General features: G+C 33.2%; 1 protein-coding gene across 10 annotated transcripts in view; it reads left to right on the plus strand.

The window, feature by feature from the left end:
* The window catches only part of Ubr3 (ubiquitin protein ligase E3 component n-recognin 3), a 212,709-nt gene that overhangs the window by 187,907 nt on the left and 4,461 nt on the right, over positions 1 to 20,341 (plus strand). For all 10 annotated transcript variants that reach the window (XM_078017552.1, XM_078017556.1, XM_078017555.1 and 7 more), the window contains 4 exons: positions 3,145 to 3,269; positions 8,345 to 8,452; positions 8,578 to 8,703; positions 18,402 to 18,581. In XM_078017552.1, coding sequence (XP_077873678.1) covers positions 3,145 to 3,269; positions 8,345 to 8,452; positions 8,578 to 8,703; positions 18,402 to 18,581 — 539 coding nt within the window. The remainder of the gene's footprint in view (positions 1 to 3,144; positions 3,270 to 8,344; positions 8,453 to 8,577; positions 8,704 to 18,401; positions 18,582 to 20,341) is intronic.

Here is a 20,341-nt window from a genome sequence, read left to right on the forward strand (position 1 = left end):
GACCTTAACTAGCATCAGTGAACTTGGGCTTTGGAAGGAAACCCGTCATTTTCAGAACTGATAAGAATGCCAAATCTGTTTTGAGTAACAATGTGGTTCTTGCTGAATGCTTTTACTTTCTCCCTAGGAGTCTGGGATTTTGATATGTGCTAGGCAGAGACAGCCCTTTGGGTGCTGTCTCTTTCGTGAGATTTCTGAGCTGTCACAGCTTGTTGCTGGAGGAGATAAACACATCCAGTGTGACTCTAAAAATTTCCTTAGGACTTTACCCAATGGGCCTTTTCCCTTTGCTGATTTTAGTTTGTATTCTTATGCTGTCTTGAATCATAGTCATGAGTATGACTATAAGATTCAGTATAATCTTATGAGTTCTAGTGAATCATCAAACATGGAAATGATCAAGGATGTGACATAGTCACTTAGGTTGGAATTTTAGGTCTGGAAAAGAAACAATGGAAGTTTTGTCCAGGTTTTTTGAACTGACTTGGGACATATTTAAAAAATAGAATTGACAGGACTTGGTGATTATTTTAATGTGGGTAAGAAAGAGACAGAAAGTATCAAGGATGTCTATAAATTTCTCACTCCAGCAACTGATTACATAGAAATAAGCATTTGCTACCAAAGCAGCGTAGTATGATAGAAGGAACACAGATTTGAAGAAAAATTATCTATATGGATGCAAGTTTAGAATCCTAGGTGTGTAAGTTTATCTGTCTGAAACATTGATACCATTTTGAGGATTGAATAAGACATTTGAAAAGATTTTCTAAGTTATTCTGTAATGCAGATGTTAACTATGATTGTTAAGCTCCCATTTAATATAAAAGTACCTCATATATGTCCAAAGCTATCAGGCACTTTATGTATTATTTTTACTGTTTGATATTATATAGTTTTCACTGAATTCTGAAACTCAGCAACCTAAATACTAGAATGTCTTTTTTTTACTTTATAAAATACATATTTTATATTATACTATATTTATTTAATAAAAATATTTTTAAATTGCCAGTGGACCTTTATTTATTTATATGCAGTGCTGAGAATCAAGCCCAGTGCCTCACACATGCTAGGCAAGCGCTCTACTACTGAGCCACAACCCCAGCCCTCTTCTTTTTATTTATATATGACAGAGGAATGCATTACATTTCTAATTACACATATAGAGCACAATTTTTCATATCTCTGTATACACAGTACATTCACACCAATTTGTGTCTTTATACCTGTACTTTGGATAGTAATGATTATCACATTCTACCATCATTAATAATCCCATTCCCCCCTCCCTTCCCCTCCCACCCCTTTTTCCTATCTAGAATTTGTCTATTCCTCCCATGCTCCCACTCTTTATCCCACTATGAATCAGCCTCCTTATATCAAAGAAAACTTTCAGCACTTGGTTTTTTGGGATTGACTAACTTCACTTAGCATTATCTTCTCTAACTCCACCCATTTACCTGCAAATGCCATGATTTTATTCTCTTTTATTGCTGAGTTATATTCCCGTTGTGTATATATGCCACATTTTTTTTTTATCCATTCATCTATTGAAGGGCATCTAGGTTGGTTCCACAGTTTAGCTATTGTGAATTGTGCTGCTATAAACATTGATGTGGTTGTGTCTCTGTAGTATGCTGTTTTTAGTCCTTTGGGTATAGGCCGAGGAGAGGGATAACTGGGTCAAATGGTAGTTCCATTCCCAGTTTTCCAAGAAATCTCCATATTGCTATCTATATTGGCTGCACCAATTTGCAGTCCCACAGCAGTGTATGAGTGTACCTGTTTTTCCACATCCTCGCCAACACTTATTGTTGTTTGTGTGGATAATAGCTGCCATTCTGACTGGAGTGAGATGAAATCTTAAAGTGGTTTTGATTTGCATTTCTCTAATTACCAGTGATGATGAATATTTTTTCATGTATTGATTGATTGTACATTGTTTTCTGAGAAGTGTCTCTTAAGGTCCTTGGCTCGTTTATTGATTGGGTTATTTGGTTTTTTTTTGGTGTTTAGCTTTTTGAGTTCTTTATATAGCCTACTGATTAGTGCTCTATCTGATGTGCAAGGGGTTAAGATTTGTTCCCAAGAAATAGGCTCTCTATTCACTTTTTATTTATTTATATGCAGTGCTGAGGATTCAACCCAGGGCCTCATGCATGCCAGGCAAGTGTTCTACCACTGAGCCACAACTCCAGCCCTCTGGTTGTATTCTTAAGTCCTTGATTTATTTTGATTTGAGTTTTGTGCATGGTGAGAAATAGAGGTTTAATTTCATTTTTTTGCATATGAATTTCCAGTTTTCTCAGCACCATTTGTTGAAGAGGCTATCTTTTCTCCAATGCATGTTCTTGGCACCTTTGTCTAATATATGATAATTGTAGTGGTATGGGTTGGTCTCTGTGTCCTCTATTCTGTACCATTGATCTACCAGTCTATTTTGGTGCTGATACCATGCTGTTTTTGTTACTATTTTTCTGTAGTATAGTTTAAGGTCTGGTATAATAATGCCACCTGCTTCACTTTTCCTGCTAAGGATTGCTTTAGCTATTCTGGGCCTCTTATTTTTCCAGATGAATTTCATGATTGATTTTTCTGTTATTTTGAGGAATATCATTGGAATTTTGATTGGAATTGCATTAAATCTGTATAGTGCTTTTGGAAGTACGGTCATTTTGATGATATTAATTCTGCCTATCCAAGAGCTAGGTAGATCTTTCCATCTTCTGAGGTCTTCTTTGATTTCTTTCTTTAGGATTCTGTAATTTTCATTATATAGATCTTTTGTATTATACTATTCTTTATGAGCTCTTTTTTATAATAGAGGTAGGTAATATGTTGGTTTTAAACATTGAAACACATGAATGTTGTAATGAGCACCTGAAAACCAGCGAGGGTATTTGCCAAGGTTCTACAGGCTTCATTTCCAGGTTGAATGACGTTAACTTTTTGGTCTTCTTTCTTATGCTTCTTATCAACATATTCTGTGGATGTATAGAGGAACATTGTTTTTATAATTTTAGATCTTTTAGGCAACAAGTATAGCACATCATAATTTCATTTTATTAACTATATAAGTGTTGCACATGCAAGGAAAGCTGTATTTATGAAGGTAATAATGATATTCTTTTTCTCTTGTAGAACACTTCACCTGCATTGTGAAGGTGCTTTTTACCCTACTATATACACAGGCTCTTGCTGCACTTTCAGTTAAATGCAGTGAGGAAGATAGGTCAGCCTGGAAACACACGGGAGCTCTCAAAAAGGTTAGTCTCTTTTCTGAATTCATCACTTAGTAGTTTGGGGAACTCATTCAAATGAGGATATGAGTGAAGTTAAGTGTTTGAAAGACAAAATGAGTTAATGGTATTTTAATTGGAAGTGGAGTACCTTCAGGCTTTAAAAAAAAAAGAATTAAATGTCTCCTTACGTGATTAGACTTTCTGCATCTGTCTCTATACTTGGCCTTTATCCCCTTAAATTTGGACAGTTTTGTTTTGTAAATTTTGCTACAAACATTTATCTTAAGGAAGTTATAAAAAGGACTGGGGATGTAGCTCAGTGATAGAGCATTTTCCCAGCAAGCATGAGGTCTTGGGTTCAATCCCTAGTACCAAAAATAATAATAATAAAAAAAAACCTGTGACATTTCAGTGAAAATAGTAATTAAGTATCTGCAGATTTAAACTATTTATCTGTCATTTTTTCTCTATTCCTATTTCCTATTACAATCTGAAGTTTGCTTTTTGACTTACACTTCTTTTTTTTAAATATTTTTTTTGTTGTCAGTGGACCTTTATTATTTAATTTATTTATAAATTAATGGTGCTCAGAATTGAACCCAGTGTCTCACACATGCTAGCCAAGTGCTCTACCACTGAGCTACAACCCCAGCCCTTTGACTTACCACTTCTTTTTTTTTAATTAGTTGCTCAAGACAATACAATGATCTTGACATATCATACATTTGATTGAAATAGGGTATGTATTCTCATTTTTCCATGTGTACAGGTTGCAGGATCACATTGGTTATACAGCCATGTATATACATACAGCAATCCTAGTGTCAGTTGTATTCTGCTGCCCTCCCTATCCCCTCTCCTCCCCTCCCATCACCTTTCTCTACCCATCTACTGTGACACTTTTCTCTCTTTCTCTCTTTTTTTCCCCTTTCCCCTTACACCATTGTATATGTATTTTGTGAAACCATGAGGGTCTCCTTCCATCTTCCGTGCAATTCCCCTTCTCCCTCCCATTCCCTCCCACCTCTCTTCCTTGTTTAGTGTTAATCTTCTCATGTTCTTCCTCCCTACTCTGTTTTGAGTCACCTCCCTTATATCAGAGAAGACATTCGGCATTTGTTTTTTAGGGATTGGCTAACTTCGCTTAGCATAATCTGCTCTTTTTTTAATATTTATTTTTTGTGGTTGTAGTTGGACACAACACCTTAATTTTATTTATTTATTTATTTTTATGTGGTGTTGAGGATCCAACCTAGGGCCTTGTACATTTGAGCTGAGCACTTTACTGCTGAGCCATAACACCAGCCTACCACTTCTAAACTTAAAAAACCTAGACTTGCCTTGTCTTGCCTTCCCTTCCCTTCACTTTCCCTTTTTTCCCACGTCCTTGCCAACATTTATTGTTACTTGTGGTTCTTGATAATTGCCATTCTGACTGGAGAGAGATGGAATCTCAGTGTAGTTTCCAAAATTAGGTCTTAATGACAAAATTTAAACAATTGTAAATTTCTGATGAAAGGAACAGGATTTAAGTGGCTGTTTAGTCAGTATTCTTTGTTAATTTTATAATTGATAGCTTAAATTTTTTTTTTTTTAGTTATACATGGACACAGTATCTTTATTTTGTTTCTTTATTTTTATTTGGTGCTGAGGATCGAATCCAGTGCCTCACATATTCGAGGCAAGTGCTCTGCCACTTAGCCACAATCCCAGCCCTTGATAGCTGTTTTTAAAAAGTCTTAGTAAAACACTATGACACCTGTTATTAGAGCATAAATTAAAAATATGTTAGTTCATAGCCATATAAGTTAGTACTGAAAACAAAATCTGTCATGGTTGGTTTGCCACTCTACAATAGATATAAATATTTAGATATAGAAGTTGTAAATAATGACTATGAATGATGAAATGGATTGCTGTGTATGACTTAAATTCTGTGTAATTCCTTCTTTCTTTTTTTAATATACTTTCACTTCCCTCCCTTTTCACTCTCTTTTTCCTTTCTTTACTGGGTTTTACTCATTTCATCTCTATAATTCTTTATGCTTAGGTATGATAATTCTCACAAAAGCTTTCTTTTTTGGTCATATCTAATCTAGCCTGGGGCAATAAATATATAGGTATTACGTATTTTTGAAGGGGTTTGAGATTAACTTGATAATAAGGTTTATTTATGTTGGAAAAATCATTATCACTGTAAATTGCATTCCTTTGTTCTGTGGAATTTTTGCCAAGAGTCTTTTATACTAGAATTTCTTAAACCAAGATATTTGGGTAGATTCTGTTTTGTTTTGTTTTCTGGAAGTGGAAATGTGACATTCAGAATATACTTACAGGGCCTGTTGCCCCCCCAAAGTTTAGGAAGCACTGTAATTTAGACCAAGCATTATACTTAACACATCCCTCTGCATTCTACCTAACACATACCCTCTGCATCTCTTACATACCTCACTGCATCTCTCAAACCTTGATCCCTTCCTTCCTTTATTTAACCCACTTGTGTGTGTGTGTGTGTGTGTGTGTGTGTGTGTGTGTGGTGGTGGTGGTTCTGCAGATTGAACTCAGTGCCTTGTGCATGTGAGGCAGGCACTCTACAAACTGAGCTATGTCCCCAGCCCCCAACCCACTTATTTTTGGTAACTTTTCCTTAGTATTCTTCTGATCTGGAATTTAGATCTTTTGCCCATTTTCTCAGAAATTCTTTCTTAAGTTTCATGAGCCTGTTCTTTCGTTTATTCAAAGACTATTTAAAATATGCTTTCTTAAGACTTATATACATGTGAAATTCATTTTTTTTCATCCAATACTCCTCTGGTGAGAAGAGTGCTCAGTATAAACTAGTAAACATTATATTAACTGTCTGATTTAACATAGAATTCGGCATGTTCTTTATTTATGTAATACATGTTGATGTATTTGATTTATAAGCTAATTTCATTCAGTAATTTACTTGAGTGGTCTAAACATAAATATTATTCTTGAAATCATACTGAACAAAAAGTATTGTTCTTTGAAATAATACTGTTATTTTCTGTAACTCTAATTCAAAAGAGTACTAAATTTTGGAAGCTTTTGGCTGGGTTGTATATTTAAAGAATCTTAAATATGTCACATTTATTAGCAAGTAACAAATCTTTCATGGTTATATTTTTTTAAAGTTTTCTTCATTTTGCATTTAAGTAAACTCTGCCTTGTTTAAGAAATTATTTGATTAAGTTTTAATAATTTTTCTTGTTTGATATTCAGTGGTATATTGATTCTTGTGAAGTATATGTAACCTGTAGGTCATCATATTTAGTATGTGATCATCCTGTTGATTAAGCAAGCAAAGGTGGGTGAGTCACCTGGTATAACACCAGTTGCAGTCAAGGACGTTTTGGTGGGGGCCAGGTAACTGAGGATTAAATCCAGGGGTGCTTAACCATCGATCGACATTCCTATCCCTTTTTATTTTTTGAGAAAGCGTCTTGCTAAGTTCTCTAGGGCCTCGTTAAGTTGCTGAGGCTGGCTTTGAACTTGGGATTCTCCTGCTTCAGCCTCCTGAGCCACTTGGATTACAGGCATATGGCACCATACCCAAAAAGGACACTTTAATAGTTTAGAATCAGGACATAGTTCTACATGGCAGAGTGAATGCAGCAGAAGGCAGAGGACTAATTTAAAATAAGGCAAAGAACTGATTATCAAAAAAGGAATGCTCAGGCAAATTCTAGTGTCAGAAGCTCCAATATTATCAAATAAATTCTATTTGTTATGAGCAGATATTTATTATGAAAAGGTATTCCTGGAAAATAGCATAGTTTCTGATATTTTGGAATTTATAGTTTGACTGAAAAGAATACAATATCATGGAAGAAACAATTAGAAAATAGAAACAAGTATCATCAAATAAATCTGCAGTCCAGACTATAAGTACCTTAAAAGTTAAGAATAAACTTATATCCCATGGTGTTTACTCAATTCTTTTATTTTTCGTTTCAAAAATACAGTTAATGAGTAGCCTAAATGACATAATAGCAAAGTCATTACTTTATTCCAATTTATGTTTTACTATAATTTTCATGTTATACTTTTCTTTAATATTTTAATAAATATAAAAGAGGTACATTTCTTTATGAATAAAATATTTTATTGAAATAAATGTGAATTTATAAATAGCCATTATTTTACTTTCTTATAAAATTGGAAGCAGTAATTATGTTTTTGTTGTAGACCATTATTCAATATAGTTTTTGGACATTCTGTAATAAATATATTATTCTGTTTGATTTGTAAATAGTTTTAACAAATCCTCTTCAAGAAATTTAAGGAAAGTTTTTGTAAAATTTTTAAAAATGTGGCTCATGTTTTCTTCTAATACATGCATATATGATTTGTGCCACTACAGTGAGTGGTACAATATCTTTTATTTGGCTCTCTTCACATCATGAATATTTTCCACAAGTTTGAATTTATCATAATCACTGCCTATAAAATATTCTGTTAAGTTGATATTCCATAATTTAGGTAACTGCATCATTATTGTTGTTCATTTCTCTCTCTCTCTCTCTTTCTCTCTCTCTCTCTCCCTTTTTTTTTTTTTTTGGTATAGTGCTGCAATGACTATCCTCTGCATATAGCTTTTTAATATTTATTTTTTAGTTATAGGTGGACACAATATCTTTATTTTATTTTTATGTGGTGCTGAGGATCAAACCCAGTGCCTCACGCATGCTAGGCAAGTGTTCTACCTCTGGGCCACAACCCCAGCCCTGAATATAGCTTTTTTAAAAAAATTTCTTTTGGATTATTTTCTTTGGATGAATTCCAGAGTGGAAATCACTGGCTCAAAAGGCATGTTTTGCATGTGTTCATTTGCATCTACATTATACAATTTATATGCTGTCTTTTAAACAAATTTTGGAATAGTTTTGATTATCTGTTCAATTTCATTGTGTGTCCAAAGGCATATATGGTTGTATCCCAGTTTAGAAAAATTGAAGTTTCTATGCTTGAAGAATAATATAATCATAGTTTTGCTCATTAAAAAGTGTTATTTCCAACATAGATTTTTTTATATTTCATAATGACCAATGTAACTAATGTTAATTTTTTTCCAGAATACATGTGATGCAGAAAAGTCTTATGAAGTGTTATTGAGCTTTATTATAAATGAATTATCTAAAGGAAAGTTATACCATGAAGAAGGAACTCAGGAGTGTGTAATGGTATGTATTTGCTAAGATGAGACAGTAGTTATTGAGTAAAAGCTTAATATTTTGTTGCCATTATGAATATAATTTACTACATCAATTATACAATGAATTGTTCAAATTCTCTTTTTTAACTTTAGATTAGTCCTATTGCTTGGTCTCCTGAATCCATGGAAAAGTATTTACAGGACTTCTGCTTACCTTTCCTCAGAATCACCAGCCTTCTTCAGCACCACCTTTTTGGGGAAGATTTACCTAGTTGCCAGGTAAAATTTGGGGTAGTGGATAAGGAGCCTTATTTTTTTTTAATATTTATTTTTTACTTGTGGTTGGACACAATATCTTAATTTTGTATATTTATTTTTATGTGGTGCTGAGGATTGAACCTGGGGCCTCACGTATGCTAAGTGGGCACTCTACTCCTAAGCCACAACCCCAGCCCAGGAGCCTTATTTTTATAATAAGCTATTTTTTAAAATTATGCTAATGTATAATATAATATTTATGTCTACATATGTAATCCTGACCTAATAAGTATATGTTATTCTACCTCAAAGAATAAATATTTGCTATTTTGGTATTCACTAGCACTCACCTCTTTTTATAATATTACTAGTGTTGGATATTTGAGCAGTTTTGGATTGAATCAGTGATAATTCATTTCCAGTACTTAAATAGGTCATAGTATTTAGTTCATTGATTTATTTTTATCACTGATATCATTTGCTTTTTAAAAATTTTTTTTATTTGTTTTAATTAGTTATACATGACAATAGCATGCATTTATGCACTTTCATGTATCATACATAGATGGGATATAATTTCTCTTTTTTCTGAGTGTACATGTTGTAGAATCACATTGGTCATGCAGTTATATATATATATATATAAAGTAATAATGTCTGTTTTGTTCTATTATCATTCGTATCCCCACATCCCTTCCCCACCCCTCTAGAATCTCTTTCCTCTGCCTAATCTAAAGTAACTCTGTTTTTCTCTAGTGCTCCCCACCTATTGTGAATTAACATCCTCATATTAGAGAAAACATTCAGCCTTTGGTTTTTTTGGGATTGGCTTATTTCACTTAGCATGATATTCTTCAACTCTAGCATTTGCCATAATTTCATTCTTCTTTAAAGCTAAGTGAAATTCCATTGAAAAGATATATATATACCTACCACATTTTCTTTATTCATTCATCTATCGAAGGATGCCTAGGTTGGTTCCATAGTTTAGCTATTATGAATTGGGCTGCGATAAATATTGACATGGCTGTATTAGTGTAGTATGCTGATTATAAGTCCTTTGGGTATAAACCAAGGAGTTGGATAGCTGGGTGAAATGATGGTTCCATTCCAAGTTTTCTTAGGAATCTCCATACTGCTTTCCATAGTGGTTGTACCAATTTGCAGTCCCACGAGCAATGTATGAGTGTACCTTTTTTCCTACATCCTCACCAATATTTATTGTTGCCTGTATTCTTGATGATTGTCATTCTGAATGAAATGAAATGAAATCTCAGTAGTTTTGATTTTCATTTCTCTAATTGCCAGAGATGTTCACCACTTTTTCATATAGTTGTTGATCAATTGTATTTCTTCTGTGAAATATCTGTTCAGTTCCTTAGCCCATTTATTGATTGGGTTATTTTTATATATCCTAGAGATTAATGCTTTATTGGAGGTATATGTGGTAAAGATTTTCTCCCAAAATGTAGGCTGTCTCCTCACATTATTGATTGTTTCCTTTGCTGAGAAGAAACTTTTTAATTTGAATTCATCCCCTTTATTGATCCTTGATTTTACTTCTTGCGCATTATGGGTCTTGTTAAGAAAGTCAGATACTAGGCCAACATGATGAAGATCTGGGCCTACTTTTTCTTCTATTAGGCATAGGATCTCTGTTCTAGTGCCTAAATCTTTGATCCGCTTTGAGTTGATTTTTGTCAGGGTGAGAGATAGTAGTTTAATTTCATTTTGTTAAATATGAATTTCCAGTTTTGCCAGCACCATTTGTTGAAGAGGCTATCTTTTCTCCAATGCATGTTTTTAGTGCCTTTGCCTAGTATATGTTAATTGTATTTATGTGGGTTTATCTCTGTGTCCTCTATTCTGTACTATTAGTCTACAAGTCTATTTTGGTGCCAATATCATGCCATTTTTATTACTATAGCTTAATAGTATAGTTTAAGGTCTGATATTGTGATACCTCCTGCTTTACTCTTCTTGCTAAGGATTGCTTTGGCTATTCTGGGTCTCTTATTTTTCCAAATAAATTTCATGATTGCTTTTTCTATTTCTATGAAGAATGTCATTGGGATTTTAGTAGGAATTTCATTAAATCTGTATAATGCTTTGGGTAATATGGCCATTTTGACAATATTAATTCTGCCTATCCAGGAACATGGGAGATATTTCCATCTTCTGAAGTTTTCTTCAGATTTTTTCCTTAGTTTTCATTGTAGAGGTCTTTTACCTCATTTGTTAGATTGATTCCCAGGTATTTTATTTTATTTGAGGCTATTGTGACTGGGGTAGTTTTCCTAATTACTCTTTCAGCAGATTCATCGCTGACGTATAGGAATGCCTTTTATTTATGGGTGTTGATTTTATATCCTGCTATTTTGCTGAATTCATTTATTAGTTCTAGTGAACTTTTTTGGATCTTCTAGATATAGAATCATCCCATCAGCAAATAGTGATAGGTGAGTTCTGGAATAAATATAATCTCTCCTCAACTCTCCTATGTCTATATTTGGTACCAATTCTTTTAAAAAAAGAAAGATGAAAATGAGAAAATCAAACAAGTTTATAAACATGTGCAGTGCACATCACATTGGAGAAACCTCAGTGAAAGGTAACTTAAACAAATGACTTAAAATTCTGGCTTATAAAACATCTTCAACAACAAAATAAATTTTAAAGAAGTTACACGACAGAAGAAAGCAGTTTTAGACTTTTTAGAGGTAAGATATTGTAGGAAAGGAATAAATGAATGGAGTTGGGTTTGTTTGCATATTCCTCTGATACCATATCTGAGCTAATAAGAGTTGTCTCCAGTAAAGGAGAATTTGTATCCTGTCTTTAAATGGAAAGTAGGGCAGGATACAAAGAGTACAAAGAGTGATCTTCCTCAGTTTGCTTACTTCTTATTTGCCTTTAGCTCAAAAATATTTATGTCAAAAAAGCATATTTTGTAGTGACATTCAGTTTCCTTTACAAGTAAAAGAGAGGAAATAACAAAAATCAGAGTATAAATCAATGGAATTATAATGGAGAAACAATAGAGAAAATCAGTGACTTCAAAACCTGGTTCTTTGCAAAGATCAATAAAATGGATAAATTTAGATGTCAGGAGCTCAGATGAGCTAGGAGAGAACTGAGCTGCCATGTGTCAGAGTCACCAATTAAAGCAACAAATCAAGAGTGAGTTGTTTCTTCTCTTACGATGCTGTAAGCAGGAGGCTAAAACTTGAGAAAAAGCTAACTCTCCCAGTTCCCCAGTTCCCGAAAATGCCAACTCCACCTTTCCTTGTGGAATGGCACACTGGTCAAGGTTCTGGCAGTATTATGGACTAGTGGGTTGGAGTCAGTGGGGAAAGAACAGGATTAGAAAAGTTACTGGGGTACTAAATCATATTGGGGAAAAGTGTCTCCAAAGTTCTCCCTGTCCATCACCACATTAAGGTGGCCTTGGCAGAGGTACCTGAAGAGACTTTTGTCCAAGGCATTTACTCCAAGAAAATAGGAGTAAATGCACTGGGGCTAGGAATATTAAATATGTGAAAGAGTATAGGTAGCCAAGGTAGCCTGAGACCTTAACTGCGGTTCCTTTCAGAGACTGGAACAATGTGTAGGGAGGGCAGTTTTCTCTATGAGACTTGTCAGGAAAGCCTTTGTAATTCTCTGTGGTTAGATCTGAAAACCCATGCATAAATTTTTTATTTAGGAGCTAGACTTCTCACTGGATTGATATGGAAAAAGAGAAAGTAAGTTCAAATTACTAATTTCAGGAATGAAGGAGGAGACTTCTGTATAAACCCATTAAAATATTGTGAATAATACTTTGCCAATAAATTTGATAACTTAGGTGAAATAGACAAATTCATTGAAAGGTATAACTTGCTCAAGAAGAAATAGAAAATCTGAATGGAGTGATATTAAGAAAATTGATTTATTCAACCTATATAATTATTATTCTTTCAAAAAGAATAATCAACAATAAATTCTGTGAACATTTAAGGAAGAAATCTTATTAATACTATATAAACTTTTAGAGTAGAAGAAGATAGTACAATTCTAATCTCATTTTATGAGGACAGTTTTATCCTGACAGCCAGATTAGGCATCACAAGAAGAGAAAACTATATCTCCCTGAACACAGAAGCAAAAAGATTTACTGTAGTATTAACAATAAAAAGAAGAATACCTCATGACCAAATGGATTTTTCTCATCTTTATTGAGGTAAATTGACAAATAAGAATTATTTATTTATGGAGCACACTATGATATTTTGACACATGTATATTTTGTAAAATGATTACCACAATCAAGCTAATTAACATATCCACCATCTTACATAGTTATCTTATTTTTTCTGATGCGAACATTTAAGAACTACTCAACCAATTGTAAGTATACAATACAGCATTATTAATCATAATCATTATGTAATACATTAGCGCTCCAGAACTTATTCATCTTATGCCTGAAAGTTCATATCATTTGACCAACATCCCCCCATTTTTCCTATCTGCCTGTCCGCTGGTAACTACCAGTCTACTCTGCTTCTATGAGTTTGACTTTTTTAGATTGCATACATAGATGAGGATCAGTATCTGTTTTTCTGTGACCGGCTTATTTAATATAGCAGAAAGTCCCTGAAATGTATATGTATTGTAAATGACAGAATTTCTTTCTTTTTTAAGCCTGAATAATATTCTGGTATGTGTGTATCATATTTACTTTATTCATTCACCCATCGATGGACAGTTAGATTGACTTCATATCTTGGCTAAAGTGAATGTTTCAGCAAGTTTGGGCATGATCAAAAAGATTTATCCTGGGAATGCATAATTAGTTTAACAAAAGTTAATTAATTGAATATATTAATAGAATCAATGAAAAAATTGTATGTGATCGTCTTAGTAAAAAAAAAATAGAATTTGCCAAAATCTAACACCCTTTTTGGTAATTAAAAAACAACAACAACAACAACAAAAATACTTCAATAAACTAAGAATAGAAGAGAGTTTGCTCAGCCTATAAAAGGATATCTATAAAAAGGTACCTAGCTAACCTCATACAAATAATTAAAGACAGGAACAAGATTAGGAATCAGGCAAGGATATCTGTTCTCACCACTTTTTTTTTTTTTTGGTAACAGGGATTGAGCACTCGAACACTGAGCCACATCAGCCCAATTTTATATTTTATTTAGAGACAGGGTCTCACTGAGTTGCTTAGTGCCTCGTTTTTGCTGAGGTTGGGTTTGAATTTATGATCTACTTGTCTCAGCCTCCTCAGCAGCTGGATTATAGGCATGTGCCACCAGGACTGGCCACTTGTTTTTAATATTGTACTAGGTTTGCAACAAGGTATTTAGGCAAGAAAAATAAACAAAAGGTATCCAAATTGAAAAGGTAGAGATATAAAGGAAGAGGTAAAGCAATTTCTTCACAAATTAGGTAGTCTTCTATGTAGAAAATCATAAGGAGTCTTCAAAAAATTATTGGAGCTAAGTTCTATAAGATTGCAAGATAGGGGCCAGGGTTGTGGCTCAGCAGTAGAGTGCTTGCCTAGCATGTGTGAGGCACTGGGTTCGACCCTCAGCACCACATAAAAATAAATAAAATAAAAGTATTGTGTCCAACTACCACTAAAAAAAATACATATATTTTTAAAAAGATTGCAAGAAAAAAATAAAGGCATTAAAAATTCATTGTATTTCCATATATTAACAATGAGCAATCTGAAAATAATGTTAAGAAATAATTTTATTTATAATAGAGGATATGAAAATATATTGGAATTAGATTATGGCGGTATGCAGTTTGATTTATAAATATGCTAAAAACCACTGAATTGTACCTTTAAATAATGAGTTTTATGGTAAGTGAATGTTTTAAAAAAGTGTGTGACTAAGGACTTGTATCCAGCATATATCAAAATTCATCACTCAATAATAAAATAAGAAACCCAGCACAAAAATTTATAAAATATTTGAATAAACATTTCTTGAAAAAATGTATATGAATAGCCAACAAGGAGATGAAAAATGTTCAACATGTTCATTTAAAAAGTCTAAATTAATGTCACAAGTGATAATACCAAGTGTTGGTGAGGATTTAGAGTAGCTAAATGAGTAGAATTCTTATTTTTTAATGGTAGGAATGCAAAATGATATAGTCAATTGGAAAAAGTTTATTTAAAAGTTTCTTTTAAAAATAAGCAAATGCTTACTGTAAAACCCAACAATTCTATTCTTGTGTATCTTCCAAAAGAATAAAAACATATCCATATAAAGACTAAATAAATGTTTATAAAAGCCTAATTTATAGTGAAAAACTGACCTGAAAGTCCATGAATAAATGAATAAAATGTATTGTGTCTATACATTAGAAGACTACTCAGCAATTAAAAAGAATGTATATTGATATATATAATAACATGGATGAATATCAAAATATTATTCTAAGTGAAAGACCTGGCACAGACTACATACTGAATGATTCCATTTATATGAAAAGAAGATTAGAGCTAAAACTATAATGGCAGAAGGCAGGTTAGTGGATGCAGGAATAGGGATCAGGATCGACTTCCTGGAGCATGAGTGAATTTTTTGGGAGATTTTTCTAAAATTTTGTTGATTGTGGTGGTCACATTACTGCACATACACAAAAGTTAATCAAATTATACTTGAAATGGAATTTTATGGTATGTAAATTATGCCTCAGTAAAATGGTTTTTAAAAAATGTCTGTAGCTATATAAATGGAGAATATATAGCTTCATTTCTAGAGATTAAGATGTTGTTATCTTTCTCAACTTGCTTATAATTTTGATTTTTTATCTTTATTTTTCATTTCACATATTTTCAAATTTTGTATTTAATGTAAATAAGTCATTCACTTGTGTAAAGGTTTGTTAAATATCTGCTTTGTGCCAGACACTGGAAATATACAATTCCTACTTTCAAATAACTCACAATCTATAAAGAAAACTAATTTATGTTTAAAGTTATTAATAGAAAACATAAGCACAAGAATAGAAGTATTTACAAGATATGGAAGGATTTATTTTATCTGAATGGAGCTGGGTGGTTTAAGGTCTCATTAAATGGGGTCAGGTAAGGTTCCCTAGGGAGGTGGAGTTTGGAGGATAAGAGGAATTGACCCAATAGACAAGGGAGAATAAATAAGCACACCAGCTTCCTACATGGTCTTTTTTAAAAAAACATATTTATTTATTTTAATTAGATATATATGACAGCAAAATGCATTTTGATTCATCATATACAATTGCATCACAACTTTACATTTCTCTGGTTGTACACGATGTGGCATCACACCATATGTACAGTCATACATGTACCTAGGGTAATGATGTCCATCTCATTCTACTATCTTTCCTGTCCCCATACCCCCTCCCCACCTCTCCCTTCCCTTTACCCAAAGTTCCTCCATTTTTCCCATGCACCCTTCCTACCCCATTATGGCTCAGCATCCACTTATCAGAGAGAACATTTGGCCTTTGGGTTTTGGGGATTGGCTTACTTCACTTAGCATGATATTCCCCAACTCCATCCATTTATCTGCAAATGCCATAATTTTATTCTGTTTTAATGCTGAGTAATATTCCATTGTGTATATGTACAACAATTTCTTTATCTATTCATCTGTTGAAGAATATATTGGTTGCTTCTACAGTTTGACTGTTGTGAATTGAGCTGCTATACATTGATGTGGCTGCATTTCTATAATATGCTGTTTTTAAGCCCTTTGGTATAGACCGAGGAGTGGAATACCTGGGTCAAATGGTGGTTCCATTACAAGTTTTCTAAGGAATCTTCATACTGCTTTTCACAACAATTACATCAATTTGCAGTCCTACCAGCAATGTATAAGTGTACTTTTTCCTTCACATCCTTGCCAACACTTATTATTGTTTGTATTCTTGATAATTGCCATTCTGACTGGAGTGAGATGAAATCATAGAGCAGTTTTGATGCAAATTTCTCTAATTACTAAAGACATTGAACTTTTTTTTTTATATATTTGTTGATCGAATGTGTATCTTCTTCTGAGAAGCATCTGTTCAGTTCCTAAGCCCATTTATTGATTGGGTTGTTTGTTATTTTGGTGTTAAGTTTTTTGAGTTCTTTATATATCTTGAAGATTAGTGCTCTATCTGATGTGCAAAAATTTGCTCCCAAAATTTGCTCCTCATTGTTTCTTTTGCTGAGAAGAAGCTTTTTAGTTTGGGTCTATTCCATTTATTGTTCCTTGATTTTATTTCCATACATCAGTGATGAATCTTCTGAAAGAGAAATTAAGAAAACTACCCCATTCACAATAGCCTCAAAAAAAAAAAAAAAAAAACTTGGGAGTCAGCTTAACAAAAGTTGACCTCTACAATGAAAACTACAGAACACTAAAGAAAGAAATTCAAGAAGATCTTAGAAGATGGAAAGATCTCTCATGTTCTTGAATAGGCAAAATTAATATTGTCAAAATGGCCATACTATGCAAAGCGCTCTACAGATTCAGTGCGATTCAGTTAAAATCCCAACATCATTCCTTATAAAAATAGAAAAAGCAATCATGAAATTCATTTGGAAAAATAGGAGACCCAGAATAGCCAAAGCTATCCTTAGCAAGAGAGTGAAGCAGGAGTTATCACAATATCAAGACCTTAAACTATACTACAAAGCTATAGTAACAAAAATTGCATGGTATTGGTACCAAAATAGACATGTAGACCAATGGTACAGAATAGAAGACACAAGAGACAAACCCATATAAACAAAGTTATCTCATACTAGACAAAGGCACCAAAAATATGCACTAGAGAGAAAATAGCCTCTTCAACAAATTGTGCTAGGAAAACTGGAAATCCATATGTAACAAAATGAAACTAAACCCCTATCTCTCACCCTGCACAAAACGTAACTCAAAATGGATCAAGGTCCTAGGAATTAGACCAGAGAACTTGTGCCTAATAGAGAAAAAAGTAGACCCAAATCTTTTTCATGTCGGATTAGGCCCTGACTTTCTTGACAAGACTCCTAAAGCACAAGAAATAAAATGGTTTTTGATTAAATAAAGAGGAATTAGGGGATATATTTTTGTGTTTCTAAGAGTGACTAACTTCTTTAAAAATCAATTTTCAGGGTATATGTCCTTGGATCACTGATTTCTCTATTCTTTTATTAGTGAGTAGAGCTTCAGATTGCCTGCCTTTTAGATCTCTCAGGTTTTTTAAAATCCATCCCCTACTTTTTTAATGCACTTTGTTTTATACTCCTTGTGAGTCCAAGCAAATTATTTAGCATTGCTTTTCATGAATTCCACATTTTTACTGTTGTTCTTTATCTATATTGACCATATATATACTCTTTAAATCAAAGCAACATTCTTTTTGCCAAAAATTAACTTTGCTTTCATTGAGTAACTAGTTTCTGTAGATGGACTATTCATTATATATGTAAATATAATTATTAAAAAAAATAAATGTACAAAAGAAGCAGATGCTGTGACATTTATGAAAAATATTTGAGTATGTCTTGATATAACAGTGAGGAGCTGTTTCTTTTCTTCTTGTTCCTCCTGTTGCCCTTAGTTGACTCAGTTAAGAAAGTTTTCTTCCTGTCCCAAAGTAATTGATGAGGATGACACTTAAAATACCTATAATAGAAAATGTTCTTGATTAAATATCTTGAGAATTCTCTATTTTATGTCTAAAAGGAAGAAGAAGAATTCTCAGTTCTTGCCAGTTGCCTGGGACTTCTGCCAGCATTTTACCAAACAGAACATCCGTTCATCAGTGCCTCTTGTCTGGAATGGCCAGTTCCACCATTTGATATTATAACTCAGTGGTGTTTTGAGATAAAATCATTTACTGAAAGACATGCAGAACAAGGAAAGGTATGTAAAAAGAGTGGTATTCACTTGCCATAGAGGTGGTATGCTAATAGAAAATAAAGGACTTCAGGTCATCTGTTCTTGGCAACATTTGTTAGACTGGTTAAATTGAAAAGGTGGTTTACTCAAATAAATTGCATTTTAGAGTGTAAAATTTTAGAATGTACAAAGAAATAGTTTTTTTAATAAAGATAAAGTATTAGGTGTTATTTGGAGTTTGTTTTTGGTCAGCAGATTTTTATAGCACTAGACCTGAAAGATACAAAGGAATTTTAAGGTAAGCAGGGAACTTGTGTATTTATTTGAGGGGGAACTATCTTACATTTTAAAAAGAAAAAAAATGATTTAGACTAGCAAATCTAAAATATCATGAATAACTTGAAAATGTGCTGGGTCTCTGTTGCCAGCTCAGTGTATCAAAGGGTTTGCATTGGAGACAAGTGAGTTTAGAGCAGAGTTGGGGCAGTAGTGAGTAAGCTGTGAGTGCCTTGATTTTGTGCACAGACTTTTCTTCTATAGCTAGTATTATAGTTTGAGAAATGGAATAATATGATGAAAATAGTATTCTAGGGAAGTATTTCTAGTGTGTTTCTAGAGTAACTGGGATTACAAGGGAGTATCACCCACCCGCTCATCTTCATTTTATATCACTTCTCTGCCACAACCTTGCTTAAATCATAAAAGAATGTTTCTTAAATAAGTATTTCTTATTTAATTTTCTGACTGAAAATTAAAATAAGGAGAATAAAGAGAGAGGGAAGCAAGAAATTATTTAGGTGGTAAAAATCTCGTCTATTTTTTGATAGTTAAAAATTAGAAAGTAACTAATGCAAGAGACATTCAAGAGAAATATATAATATATATTATAGTATATACTTCCTTAGGTACTAAATTCACAGAAGACTCCAGTACAGCAGTGAAGCAAATTCTTTTTTCCTCTTCCCTCTATTCCTTCCTTCCTTTCTGTTTTTGTTGTGATGGGGATCAATCCCAGGGCATCATGCATGCTAGGCAGGTACCCTACCACTGAGCCATACTCCCAAACCAAAGCAGAAATTTAGGACTGAATTTTTAGTTAGAGGTAAGACGATGACTTTCCACCTCCTGTTTTCCATATCTATACATTCTAGCTGTGAGAAAGAAAGATCACTTATATATACTGATTGCTATTTAGAGCATATACTTCATTGTACAGGTGTTTTCTTCCAGCTAATAATCAGTTTAGTAGTTTATCATTTAGAAGAACAATAATTTCTTCAGATGATTGAGTATATATTAAGTTTCATGAATTCCGTGGACATCTATCTATTGTCTTACATCTTTCTTCATAAAGGAAATCCTTTGATTACATTATTGTATAAGCTACAAGGTAGTGCTCAAACAAATTGATAAAAGTGTTAAATTTGGGGGGAAACATTGCTGTCTCTTCTGCTTAATGGAAGGGTTCCAGTATAATCAATCCATTACAGAGTATGTCATCTTTGGGGCCTGGGTTAGGCACTGAGTATTGGCAAGTGAACTATTATAATCCCAGTTTTCCTTACTTGCATTCTTACTTTATCCATGAACTCATTGATAAATAACAACTTAGCCACTTGGTTACTCTACGGATTTAGTTGATTATGGCTGGCTGTAGATAATGTAAGATGAAGATCACATAAGTTGACAGTCATTCATACAGTTTCTTAAGATAATGGATTCACACACATTTGATCTACTGTAAGTGTGAATAGAGTAATACCTAGGAAAAATTGATGCTCTTG

This window comes from Ictidomys tridecemlineatus, chromosome 7 (genome assembly GCF_052094955.1).
Source record: "Ictidomys tridecemlineatus isolate mIctTri1 chromosome 7, mIctTri1.hap1, whole genome shotgun sequence".
Taxonomy (NCBI): Eukaryota; Metazoa; Chordata; class Mammalia; order Rodentia; family Sciuridae; genus Ictidomys; species Ictidomys tridecemlineatus.